This window comes from Rhinolophus sinicus, chromosome 14 (assembly GCF_057876585.1).
Source record: "Rhinolophus sinicus isolate RSI-liver-muscle chromosome 14, RSI-T2T, whole genome shotgun sequence".
NCBI classification, from domain to species: Eukaryota; Metazoa; Chordata; class Mammalia; order Chiroptera; family Rhinolophidae; genus Rhinolophus; species Rhinolophus sinicus.
Window position 1 is genome coordinate 136,043,364 of NC_142514.1, and position 12,935 is coordinate 136,056,298.

At 48.1% G+C, this 12,935-nt stretch overlaps 1 protein-coding gene across 14 annotated transcripts in view; it reads left to right on the forward strand.

Annotated features, from left to right (window-relative positions):
• The window catches only part of TENM4 (teneurin transmembrane protein 4), a 2,724,551-nt gene that overhangs the window by 2,337,624 nt on the left and 373,992 nt on the right, over positions 1-12,935 (forward strand). For all 14 annotated transcript variants that reach the window (XM_074335694.2, XM_074335702.2, XM_074335700.2 and 11 more), the window contains 2 exons: positions 8,583-8,870; positions 12,458-12,727. In XM_074335694.2, coding sequence (XP_074191795.2) covers positions 8,583-8,870; positions 12,458-12,727 — 558 coding nt within the window. The remainder of the gene's footprint in view (positions 1-8,582; positions 8,871-12,457; positions 12,728-12,935) is intronic.

The following is a 12,935-nucleotide window of genomic DNA, read 5'->3' on the forward strand; positions in this document are numbered from 1 at the left end:
AGAAGCAGCTGTAAAAGCATTCCTCCCGGAAGCCCAGGTCAGGTGCTAACTGGGTGCATCAGAGCAATTAATACTGCTAAAAAACAAAGTAAAAGAACACATAGAACGTTTAAGCAAATTAGAATAAGGGATGGGAAGCAATGGGTGGGAAGCAATATAGGTTCTGATTAAAAGTTTGAGCCGTGGGGTCATACAGACCCAGGCTGTGCCACTTCCTTACTGTGGCCCTCTGGGCAGGTATTTACCCTCTCTAAATCCTGGCCTTTCTCAAACGAGGATGCTTAGGGATGTGGTGAGAATTAAATGAGGTAATGCATGTAAAGACCTTGCCATTAGCCACCATTATTTTTTATCACTGTCTCACTGTTTTAAAAGGCAAGGAATTCCCTAAAGTGATGGGCCAGAGAAATGTGCTCTGGGTGCTACCACAGGGAAGACAGACTTAAGAACTAGATCTCCCAGATTCCACCTCGGCATGTTGTGTGAATTTGAGTGTCACTTTGCTACTCTGAGCCTCAGTTTTCAAATCTGTATAGTGAGTATAACGATGCCTATTCTGTCTGGTTTGCACACAGCCCAACGCAGTGCCTGGAACAGAAGGGGTGCTCTTTCTACCCAGGGCATTCACCTTCATATCACACTGGAGTCTAAAACAAAGGACTTGCAAGACCAAACTTTGAAGGACTAAGGAAAGTAAAAATGTATGATGACTTGTGAGAGAGAGAGAGAGAGAGAGAGAGAGAGAGAGAGAGAGAGAGCTGCCCAGGGCTTATATTTTATAGAACACTTTTTAGCTCTGAAATATTTATGGGTCCTTTTTGACACACAAAGAACTAAAAATATCACCGCGTGGTTATGTTAAGGAAAACTTATAAAACTTTAGACCAGTAGGAATTCAGTCAATTTCCTGGTTCGTCCCTGGCTGTTTCTGAGGTTGTGAGGAAACCCAGCCAGGGTGGTAACAGCGTGTTTCCCCAAGAGGTGCCTCAGCAGCCTATACCTCTGATGAAGTCTTCCTGCAAATGCTCCAGGCCCCTGCCCCTCATTAATATTACTGGAGCCCTCATGAAGGGCCCAAGTTTACTTTGTGAGTTTCTCCCCGCACATCAAAAGCTTTGCTTCTCCGTCTTCCCTTCTCTCGTCGAATCCCAAGAATGACCCTTGCCATTCTTTCAGGCCAGCTCCTGGTTCCCATGCATCAGGGCCCCTGAAAACCAGCTGCAGGACACACTTCCCCCGGGATCTCCAAATCTAGGCTTTCTACCACATGCATGTTTGCATGTTACTGCCTCCCCTCATTATAATTGTTCATGGAAATTCCTTTTTTTTTTTTTTTTTCCTGCTCAGCTGCTCACTTCTCATCTCTCAAGCTTTATGTTTCCCTCCCTGATTTCTGGACTCCATGAATAACTGAGCTTCTGACTGTTCCTGGGTTCTCTCACACCTCTGACATTCATCCATGCTGTGACCTAGACAACTGTTTCAAACTGTAGGTTGGCAACCTAGCCATAATTCTATTTTTGTAGACTAGAAAAAAATAGAAAATATCAGATTTCACTCTTGAGGAAAGGTTAGGCAGTTTGTGAAATTTTTGTTTTAGTTAGAAATTTATAGATTTATGTGTGTACAGGACTGCAATAAATGTGTTTTTTACTGTAGGTCAGAGAAATTGGGAAGATACAGAGCTAGACTTCTTTCCTCTCCTTACCTCAAAACTGTCCGGCCTGGCTTGCTTTGACTTAACATCCTTTGGTTGTGGTTTAGATGTCACTTTCTCTGGGCGGTGGTCCCTGATTATCTCTCCACCTTTGGTCCCCGGGGCCTGGGTGAGGGGCCTGTGGTGCCCTTCCCCTGCCTCTCTCCCTGTTTGACTCACCCACTATCTTTCTGATGCTCCAAGGAGTAGCAAGCTCATTTGTCTTGTCCACTGAGGCCTCACACGAGACTTGGAAAAACAGGACACAGTGTTGTGGGAAGGAGGGGAGGCTGGAGAAGGGGAAGCAGGAAGGGAACAGGGGAGCCTCAGTGTGTTACCCCATGTAGCTCCCACATCCCTTAAGACAGAAAAGGTCCTTTGCAATTATTTACCAAATGAATTAACCTATGAGTGTAGCTGCGCAACAACTTTCTTCAGGTTGAAACGTGTTCTTCTGATTCAAATCCAGACTCTGACATGTGATCGAGAGCAAGTCACTTCACCTCTTTGAGTTTGTGATCTCATTTGTAAAAGAAGAGAAACTCTAAAATAAGAGGAAAATATTTAACGACATAGTTGTTGTAGGGATTAGAAATAATCTATAGAAAGTTCACGGCACATGAGTAGGTATTCGATTAACAGTGGTTGTTTTATCGTTACTGCCTCTTTTCCTATCTGAAATGATACCCTAGTCACCATCGCCACCATGTGTCTTCCAGGCCGCCCCTCATTCACATTCACGTACCTGTTCAAACCTTCCAGATCCATCTGAGACCAGCTCCATGTAAAAGAAATGTTAAAAACCCCAAAATGTGGGTTTTAGAGCCATTAGGTTCAGGTCCCAGTGCTGTCACTTACCAGCTTAATCAACTGGGTCATTTGGCCTGCTCTATAAAGCAAGAAATGCCAGGGTTCTGGTGGGGGGCAGAGCGCTGAGCACAGTGCGTGATGCATACCTGTTTCTTCCCTTCTGTTGCCAGGGCCCACACTCCTTCCCCGTAGACAGACCAAAAATAACCCCCACGTCAGCATAAGGAGAAACTATAAAACTGCAGTTTCATGCTTTGTCCAAGCAGTCATCGTTGCTCCCTGTGGCTGACACCCCAGAGAGACGGTGTGCTGTCCCTGAGGGACGCATGTCCTGCTTGTCCCCAGGGCCCAGGCCCCCGTGCCCAGCACAAGACTGGCCTGTGACAGGTTGTGGAAATGAACTCCTCTCCAAAGGCACCTTTGTGGCGCTCAGGTTTCACATGGAGAAGAGTTTCAGCAGCCACGCCTGGAGAGCAGGCCAGGGTGTCATACATCTCGCATGCGTCTTCTGTGCCAGACGCCTTTTCTCTTGGTCGTAAACCTAGAGCCACACAGTCAGACCCTCCAAACTTAACACAAGGCCTGAAATGACCTCTCCAGGTGTGTGTTTGCTGCTTGGCTTCCCAGAATACACTCAGCGGCTTGATTGAGTCTATATTTAAAGCAGTTACATGATTTGTTGGTTAGAAATAACAAAAGAAAAATAATGATGATAATGATAACATTGGTACAATAATTGTCCAATCCCTTCTGCCTCTGGGTATAAAGTACATTGCAGTTCACAAAGCGTCTAATAAACCCAGCTTCCTGGAGTAAGGGACTTGCCCAGGGCCGTACAGCCAGGAGGGGGCTGGGGCTGGGCCAGCTCCTACCCTGGGTCTCATTCTATCGCATGGCAGGGAGCTGTGGGAAGGAGGATTTGGAGATGGGTAGATCCAGCTCTTGATTCACTTCCCGACTATGTGGTTTTAAGCCAGTTATTCAACTTCTCTAAGCTCTAGGTTCTTCATCAGTAAAATGGGACCAATCCACAGACTAGGACTGGTGAGGACTAAATGAGATCATCTAATTAAAGCACGTCCCCCAGGGCGTGGCCTATGGTAAACGCTGACTGAGTAGTAGCTGGTAGTGTTATTAGTTTGATGATGATGATAATGGTTACTGAACGTGAACCAGAGAGGAAGAGGCGAAGTTGCATCATAGGTCAGGATCTCCACAGGAAACAGAATTCACCCCAGATGGTTTCGATGCACTGACTTTAATGAAGAGACACGGGTGTGGGCAGGTAAAGGGAGCCAGCCAGGATGGTGAGACACCCAGAGTCTGTCAGCAGCAGGAAACTAGGACACCCGTGGACCTGGACAGGTGAAGGCAGGAAGGATGTTCACAGCGCCCAGTAAGAGCTGGAGGCCTAGAAGAGGGAACATCTGGTAGGAGATGGAGTGGACGAAGGACCACAGCACAGGGAGAGGGCAGGGAAGCTGCACTCTGACTTCTCTCCTACATCCTCCTGCCCCCCCCCCCCCATCTCCTTCAGGTGCCTCCTGTAGGGGGACGTCAGCAAACAACATCTGCAGAGGCTCAGTGATACTAAAGATGGAGGGTATCTGAGCAATGGCAGGCAGCTCTGTGGGACAGAAATAGAGGGTGTGTGTCTGGGAGAAGTGAGATGGGGGTCAGGTTGTTCTGCAGGCACAGGAAATAGAGGGAGAATTAGGAAGGGTAGGATTAAAGGATTTAGAAACCACTGGTTCACAGGGTAAGAGGGGACTGCCATGTTTAAACATAAATGTGTTCCGGTGCTTCAGCCCCCCCACCCATGGATGGGAGTCCCAGGGTCTGAGCTAGACACCCTTCCCCAGCCAGGGTTTCAGCATCACTGTACTGCAGGCCCTTGCTCCAAGGGGAGCTTTTCTCCACTGTCACTTCTTTCATCCCAACCCCTTCTTTCTCTATTAAATGCCAAGTTGAGTGTGAACCATGACCTCCCATCTGTTCAAATAAAGTAAATATTTACTGAATTACTATATTAAGCCTAAGATGGAAAAAAAGAACGAAATAAGAGCAAGGCAAATGTTCTCCCTGCCTCTGCTTTGTGACAAGGAAGCCAAGTTTGGGGACTGTGCTCCTAATAATTTGTAGTTTTTGAGCCTTTGCCTTGAGGCCAGTGTTTTTGGTCAATAAGCACACACTGCTAAGACAGTCATCTACCAATTTAACAGCCTCCAATGTGCCTCAGCCTTATTAAGCTGTTTCTGGGGGGATGTTCCTTCTCCCATTGTAACTGACATCCAGTTAGAGACTCATAGAGTGTGCCTTTTAAAAATAAAATGTGGGTTTGTTTTTTGTTTTTGGCTAACATATATTCAGCATCCATCATGTATCAGGGACCATATGTACCATGGACATGTATTAACTCTTTTAATCCTCAGAACAACCCCAAGAGATTGGTACTATTTTACAGGTGAGGAAACAGAGTGATTAAATTACATGTCCTAGGTCACACAGCTGCTAAGGCGGGAACATATACACTCCAAACCAGGGACTGCCTTTAAAATTTAAAAAGAATGCATCTAAGTAACACCTTTAATTCAGTCTTTAAGTTCAATCTTAGATGTACCTAATACATATTTACCTAAATTGCCCTACCAATATTTTATGTTACTTATGATTGGTAAGAAGAAATAAAGTGTATTCATCCATTCACCTAGCAGACGTTTCATGAGTTCCGTGGATGCCACGCCTGCCCTCGAGTAACTGCAGTCAAGAGGTGAGGCAGACAGGAAAATAGACCACCTAGTTAGGTGCATGTTCTGTAATGGAACAATATGCACGAAGGTGGAGCGGCCACAGAATTCGTGTCCAGGAAAGGGGCTCAGTGAGGTGGAAGTGAGACAGGCCAGATGGAGAACAGTGTTTTGACCAAGAAACTGGAATTCATCCTGAAGTCTCTGCAGGGCTGCTAGGGGGCCATAAGCAGGGCAGTAGAATGATCTGGGCTTAGGAAATCCATCTGGCTATAAATGCAATACCACCTAGCGGTTATATCCATGTGCCAAGTTCAACCGCCTGGGTCAGCACTGTGGCTCCACCACTCGCAAGCTGTGTCACCTTGGGCTGCATACTGCACTTCGCAATTTCTCATCTGTATTTTGCAGACATTCATAGTGCCTATATTGTTGGTGAAGTGAGGATTAAAATGTTACCACACATGTTAGTAAAAGTACTCAATAAGTATTAGCTACTACTACTAATAATATATTGGCTATTATTAACACAATTATTAATATTATCAGTGACTCATATTAAGAATGGCTAATATTACTTGAGTGCTTACTCTTATTATTATTATTATCACCATCATTATTGTCACTCAGGAGGATGAATGGAGGTGAAGGGCCAGGGATCACAGAAGCGAGGCAGCAGTCACCATAAGCACTCATCCAAATTAGACCAAAACAATGCTTCGGGTCAAAAGCCCGTAGTGGGTCATGATAGCAATTTTGGGAGTTATCATCAGCCTTTTGGAAAAAAGTGAAAGAGAATAAAATAGGAAATATCAGAGTGCCATGCTTATTGTACAGTAACTTTGGTGGTGTGAATTCTTGTTTCCATTGTATACATATAAACACACACGTTCATGTACATAAATCCATATATCAGGTCACAATGTGGGATGTTTTCCAAACTATGGGTTGTAGTCAAAAAGCGTACAGACCCTGGAGCAGAAGGCACCATCACCGTCTTCCCTGTGGCCCTCCCCTCAGGCACCCAGAGGGCTGTCATCTTGTCAATCAGTGTCAAGAGGCCAGAGCTCAGAGCCCTGGCTTTGGGCCTCAGTCAGATGATTTGATTTCTGTGTATCCTAGTTCATACCCATGTCCCAGCTCTAGTTTTTAGGGGTATTTTGAGAATCGGGTCCCAAAAAGTGTGACCTACCCATCTTGATTGGCCCTAGTTACAACCCTAAGGCAGTCTGTGCAGTAATGCTGGCTTTGCCACTAACTCACCATGTGGCCTTGGGCAGGAGGCTGTATGGCTCTGGGTCACTGTTGCCCCATGTATAAAATGGGGGTGAAAATCATTGTCTTATATGCTTCATGGCTGTTATGAGGCACCAACTAAATCACAGACCTTCACACTCTGTAAACCATGGAGAACATGTAGAGGAAAGTCTACAGTAGACACTTAGAACCCATGATAAGTCCCAAGACTAAGTGGTAACCTCAGCCATCCCCTGGCTGCGCAAAGCAATGCAGCCTTCCAGGTTAGGACATATGGACCCGTATGAGTGGGTCTGGATAGCTCCTTAACGAGACAGAAAGAGTTTGCATTTGGAGCCAAGATAAAACCTGCCCTGGAGGGTCGTTGGGGTCTCGGGAGGGAAGAGAGCATCTTCAGGCTAAAGGGATGCTTCCGATGTCCATGATCAAAGGCAGAACTTGGAAAACGCAAGCCCTCAGACCCATGACCCATGGGTGTGTTTTGTGTGGCTTGCAAAGTATTTTGAAATGTTTAAAAATGATAATGGAGAGCATTTCAAAATCATACATTTTACATCTAAGTTCAAATGTTCAGCGAGTCTTCATTTACAAGGTGCCCTGCACCCCTGCATCACAGCACGGGCCGGCACTCAGTGGCCATTGCCCTCATGGAGAGGCCTCACCCCCTGCAATGCGATGCATGGCGGCACTGTGGATCACCATGCTCTCTCTGTGGTTTCTCTCTAAGAGGACAGTTACGTAGTGGAATGTTTCGTATATCCACAATACTCTGAGAAGTGGAACAATGAAAGAAAGAACTGAGAAAGTTGTACGTGTCAAGAAACATAAGCGTTCTCATACCTTGTGCAGGACATCCTACATCTGTGCCGACCTCCTGGCTCTTCTACGGGGCTATGTTTGCTACCCCACAGCCAAAGGAAGGCAATTGGAAGGAGAAAGAGGGTGCTGTAACAGCTTTGAAAAATCCTGGGTGTCAGTCTAGGGAAAAAGGGTCAAGATGGGGAAAAGAGGAGACGGGGCGATTAGGATCTTCCCATCAATCAGACACCCTGGCAACACCCAGACATATGGGGCAGGCGCTATGGCTTCCCCAGGTGCTGATGGTGCCACTGATGAGATGGTGATTCTGGAGGTGAGGGAGGCATCTGAATGGTATGGCAGTCAGGGCCAGCCTAGCTAGAAAAACACTTCTGTGTGAGAGAGTGGGAGGGAGGAGACTCAAAGGGGCATAATAAAATAGGAAAACCTCGGGCGTTAGAGTCAATCAGGCCTGGGCTCAGATTCTGGCTTTGTTATTACCACCTAAGTGACCTTGAAGGAGGTTCCGAACCTCAGTTATCTCAACTTGCAAATGGCGATTGGTTGGCCAGTTAATTAAATAAATGTGTCACGTTCTGCTCTAGGTGTTATAGATCAGGAATGAGCAAAACAGGTAAAGCCCCTGCTCTCATGGCGCTTGTATATTAGTGGGAGAAAACAAACAATAAGCAAGTCGTTATTTAATTCTCTGGTGGTGATAATTATGGATTGGTTGTTTATACCTTGGCTCATTTCCCAAAAAATAGTTGGAGACAGTTATAACATCTCTGTACTTGTGATGATTTAATGAGATAATATATGCAGAGTGCTTACTTACCCCAGTGTCTGCATTTAGTCATTCATTTCACAAATTGTTTAAAGAGCCCATGTTCTGTGTCAGGCCCTGTCCCAGCTGGGAACGTGATTGGAACAAACACCTGATTCCTGTCTAGGAGGATTAGGAAAACCAGTGCCCTCTGGCCCTTGTTAGCTACCTTGACAACCCTCACTAGAGGCGAGGCTGAGTCCTTTTCGTGGTGGAAAGGCGGAAGAGCAGGAAGAGGCAAGCTTCATCATCAGAGCCTCTGGGGGCAAGTCCCCCGTGCGTCTTACAGTCTTACCACTGTGGGCCTTGGCGCCGTGCCCTCCTCTCTCCGAGCCTGAGGCCCTTCTCCACAGCATTGCAGGCTGAATCCAGGTCTAGGATGGGAGAGTATTGTCTTTGCCTCCTGGTGCCCGAGCTCACGGCCTTCCTTTGGTTTCCGTGGCTCCAGACCACTCGGCCCTGAGTGCGGCGAGGACCCTGTTCGTGGATGTGGAGGACAGTGGGCCGGAGGCCATGGACGTGAAGGAGAGGAAGCCATACCGCTCGCTGACCCGGCGCCGCGATGCCGAGCGCCGCTACACCAGCTCGTCCGCGGACAGTGAGGAGGGCAAGGCCCCGCAGAAGTCCTATAGCTCCAGCGAGACCCTGAAGGCCTATGACCAGGACGCGCGCCTGGCTTACAGCAGCCGCGTTAAGGATATGGTGCCACAGGAGGCCGAGGAGTTCTGCCGCACAGGTGAGGGCGGGCCGGGGGCGAGGGGCGCAGGACAGGGAGCGAGGGCGCAGGGTCAACACCAGGTCTCTGCCATTTGGGCACTGGGATCTGGTCAAAGCCTGCCCTGTAGTTTATTCTTAGCTAATTATTAATAATTTTCACCGTCACCCACTAGGTTGGCATAATGAGGTGGTAGGAGCTGGGCTCGGTGTCAGACGGCCTGGGGGCTAGTGCAGGGCCTCAGGCGCTCCTCTAAGGCTCACCCCTCACCTGTTAGGGGGGTATGAGTGGTCTCCCTACTGCACTGAATTGTTAGGAGAACTAATGAGTTGGCATGTGTACGTAGTAAATTTGACAACACCAAGAAGGATTAATTAAGTCTTAGTTATTAGTTTTGTTATTTCTTAATATATTTATTTATTCAACAAACATATCTTAGCACCTTTTTGTGTCAAACTCTGTCCTGACCTTGAGAGGAAGATGCTTCTGAGAGAGACCTACGAACTTAGTAATTTGGGGACTATCCTGGCACCTGAGTCCCACTCCTTCGTTTCCTACACACAGTAGTCACCAAAGCCTACCCCTCCTACTCCAGAATACATTTCAGATTCATCTCTCTGCTCCATCCCCTCTGCCACTGTCCGAGTTCAGGCCACTGTCTTCTCTCTGGTAGAGTTGCCAACCCTTCTTCACCCAGTGCTGCCCCCTATGGACCATTCTCTGCACTGCAGTGGAGTGAAGTTGGAAATGACTCCCTATTGCCCTTAACCTGAGCTCCTTAACCTGGCTTCACAGGGCTTTCCCCATGTTGATTTGTCTTTCCCAACTATTTTATGCCTTGCCTCTCCAAACCCCACCACGTATGCTCCAGCCCCGCTGGACTGCTCATTATTACCACTCCTGCCATGATGTATATTCGCTACCCTAGTGCCTCTGTGATTCTTGTTTGCCTGCCTGCAGAGCCTTCAGCCATCTCTGATGTCTGGTAGGCCCCTACCAACCCCTGACAGTTCGAGCAGCCCTCCCTGATTTTGCCCTGCCCACTTCCCTTCCACAGACAGGGTTAGCCAGCCACTGCGCTGTGTAATTTATATACCTTTTTTTTTTAATTGTTATTTAATCCTAACAGCATCCCCAAACTGAATCATTTGCCCAAGATCACAGAGGTCAGAGGAGCTGGTCACACACATAAATAGCCAGGTAGCCTGACAGCCCTGTAACCTCCCCCACAGGCCTGGTACACATGAAGGCTGACTTGTTCGTAAGGCTGCCTCTCAGGCTTGAAAGATGAGGGGTCTTCCACCCTTTCCCAGATTGTGGGGAAGAGCTCAGACTCTGGCATCAGACAGATCTGGATTTGAATTCTCATTCTGCCATTGTTACTACCCTCAGCTTCTAACCCTGGGCAATGGGATAACTTGTCGCCCCTAATAGGAGGGGGGTCAGAATTAGTGAGGACTCTAAATAAAGCACTTGACACAGTGCCTGGCACAGAGCAGATGCTTCATAAATTCTGCCTACTTATTGTCATCTCTGGGTCTCAGTGAGGGAAAGGGACAAAATGGTATCAAAGCGTTCTTCCAGCTTTGTCCTGCCCATGCTTGATAGAACTTAGTGAGCCCTGCCAGGCCCAGCTTGGCCTGGATGCCACTCTAGCACGTGAGACTGCAAAAGGAGCCCTTTCTGGTCTTTGTAAATAATAAACAAGAAGCATTCTCGTCTCATAGGCAGGTGTGAGCATTGCAGTTTACAAAGTACTCTCGCTCCCATTACCTCCCTGGATCCTCAAATATCCAGTGAGGGTAGTAGGTCATAGATTATCACCCAATTTAAAGACAAGCACACAGGCCCAGGTGAGGTCACCAGCCCAAGACTGCACAGCTAGATGTTGAATGGGGTAGGATGTCAGTCTGTATCCGGGGTTCCTCAGGAAAGAGGCCAAAAAGACGTAAAGCAAACAGAAGGACTTCTCACATTTGGTGAAGTAAATCTTCTAAACTCACACACCAGAGGGGTCAGGCTTGCTCAATGGAATCACTGAGCCCTTAGAGTCAGCCCTCGCCTTGCATTTCTCCAATCCTGGGATGTCTCAGCTCACTCATATTGACACTGAGTCTGGCTACTTAAAAGGGTATGCAGGGCAAGCCATATGGAAATCAATGACGCCAGGGCTGTTTATTGCAAATAAATTTGATTTACACTTAATGTAGCAGTGCTTCTTCATAATGTGTGACTGGTGTCCCTTGAGAAGGCTGGCCCAGCAGAGCAGGGGTGAGGAAAGAGATCAGAGGGAGGCACATGAGGCACACAGGAAGAGTGGGGTGCACAGAGGGGGGAAGCAGACTGAGGAGATTTGGACTCCAATTTGGAGTTCTCTTCCACTTCAGAGGAAGCAAAAGAGGAGGGCAGGCTGGACTATGGCACATAAGACCGGTATTCAGAATATTTAACATCTGGTGTGGCCCAGACCCTGACCTGTCAGAACGTTGGCCTGGCCACTGAATAGAGCCCAGACACCCCTGTGGGCGTTAATCATTTAGAAACTGCGTCATAGGGAGACGTGGGGGTGGGGAGCAGAGGGAAGGGGCTGGAGTCGGCAGAGCAGAGGCTTGGATATCAGTTATTTACCAAGCAGTATGGAACTAGTTCATGTCTTAACGTCCTGGCTGGCAACCCCCCTATAGATCCCACCCCCAGCCTGGTAGAGGAGACCCAAGGCCCTCCATTCAATTTTTTTTATTTATTTTATTTATTAGTTTCAGGTGCCCAAAACGACATGAGGAGAAGACATTAACACCCCTCACAAAGTGATAACCCTCACAAGTCTACTACCCCCCTCTGACGTTGTACATGGCTATTACAATACCATTGACTATATTCCCCATGCTGTACTTTACATCCTGTGATCATTTATATATTTAATTACAGTTGGCATTCAATATTACTTTCTATTAGTTTCAGGTGTACAGCACAGTGGTTAAGCATTTATATAATCTAGGAAGTGATCCCCCGTAAGTCCGGTACCCATCTGACACCCTACATGGTCTTTACAACATTATTGACTATATTCCCTGCACTGTAGTTCACAGCCCTGTGACTACCGATTTGTACTTCCTAATCCCTTCACCTTTTTCATCCAGCCCCCAACCTTCCTCCATTCAATTTAGCAGACATTTATTGGGCCCCTGTGGAGTACCACATTTTGTTCTAGGCAAGGGGACTTAGCAATGAGCAAGACATGGTCCTTGCGCCCATTGAGGTCACCTCCAGTGGAGGAGTCAGGCCCTTAATTGTGTGTGGGATGACTGGGGACAGGGACTCTCGGAGGGAGTTCAGGGGAAGAAGCAGTGACTTCTTTCTACAGGGGGTAGGATTAGGGGAGACTTCACAGAGGTGCCACCTGAGTTGGCCCTGCCTTAAAAGCTACAGAGGATTTGGGCTGGTGGCGATGGGGCAGAAAGAGCCGTGCAGGCAGAGGAAAGGCAGGGGCAGGGAACACCCCAGTGAGCTAAAAGGACAGCAGTGAGTCCGAGGCAAAGGGCCCCGTCCCCCCAGGTGGGGACGCCCATCCTCAGCACCCTACCAAGCTCACCTGTGTTTCCTTCCAGGAGCCAACTTCACGCTACGTGAACTGGGGCTTGGGGAGGTGACCCCGCCGCATGGGACCCTGTACCGCACAGATATCAGCCTCCCCCACTGCGGCTACTCCATGGGGACCAGCTCTGATGCCGACATGGAGGCCGACACCGTGCTGTCCCCCGAGCACCCTGTGCGGCTGTGGGGCCGGAGCTCACGGTCGGGCCGCAGCTCCTGCCTGTCCAGTCGGGCCAACTCCAACCTCACGCTCACCGACACCGAACACGAGAACACCGAGACCGGTGAGTGGCCTGCTTGGCACCTGGGTTGCAAGACCTGGGTTTTAATTACAGTGTGGATTTTCTGCTCCATCGCTTGGAGCTCTGGTGAGATTGGTGAAAAATCGCTTTGCTCTCCGTAGTGCACAGTGAGAGTCCCTTGTACAGAAATACCCACCAATCAGTGACAGGACACAGTGGGTCTCTGCTCTTTCTGGCCAGATTAGGGAGG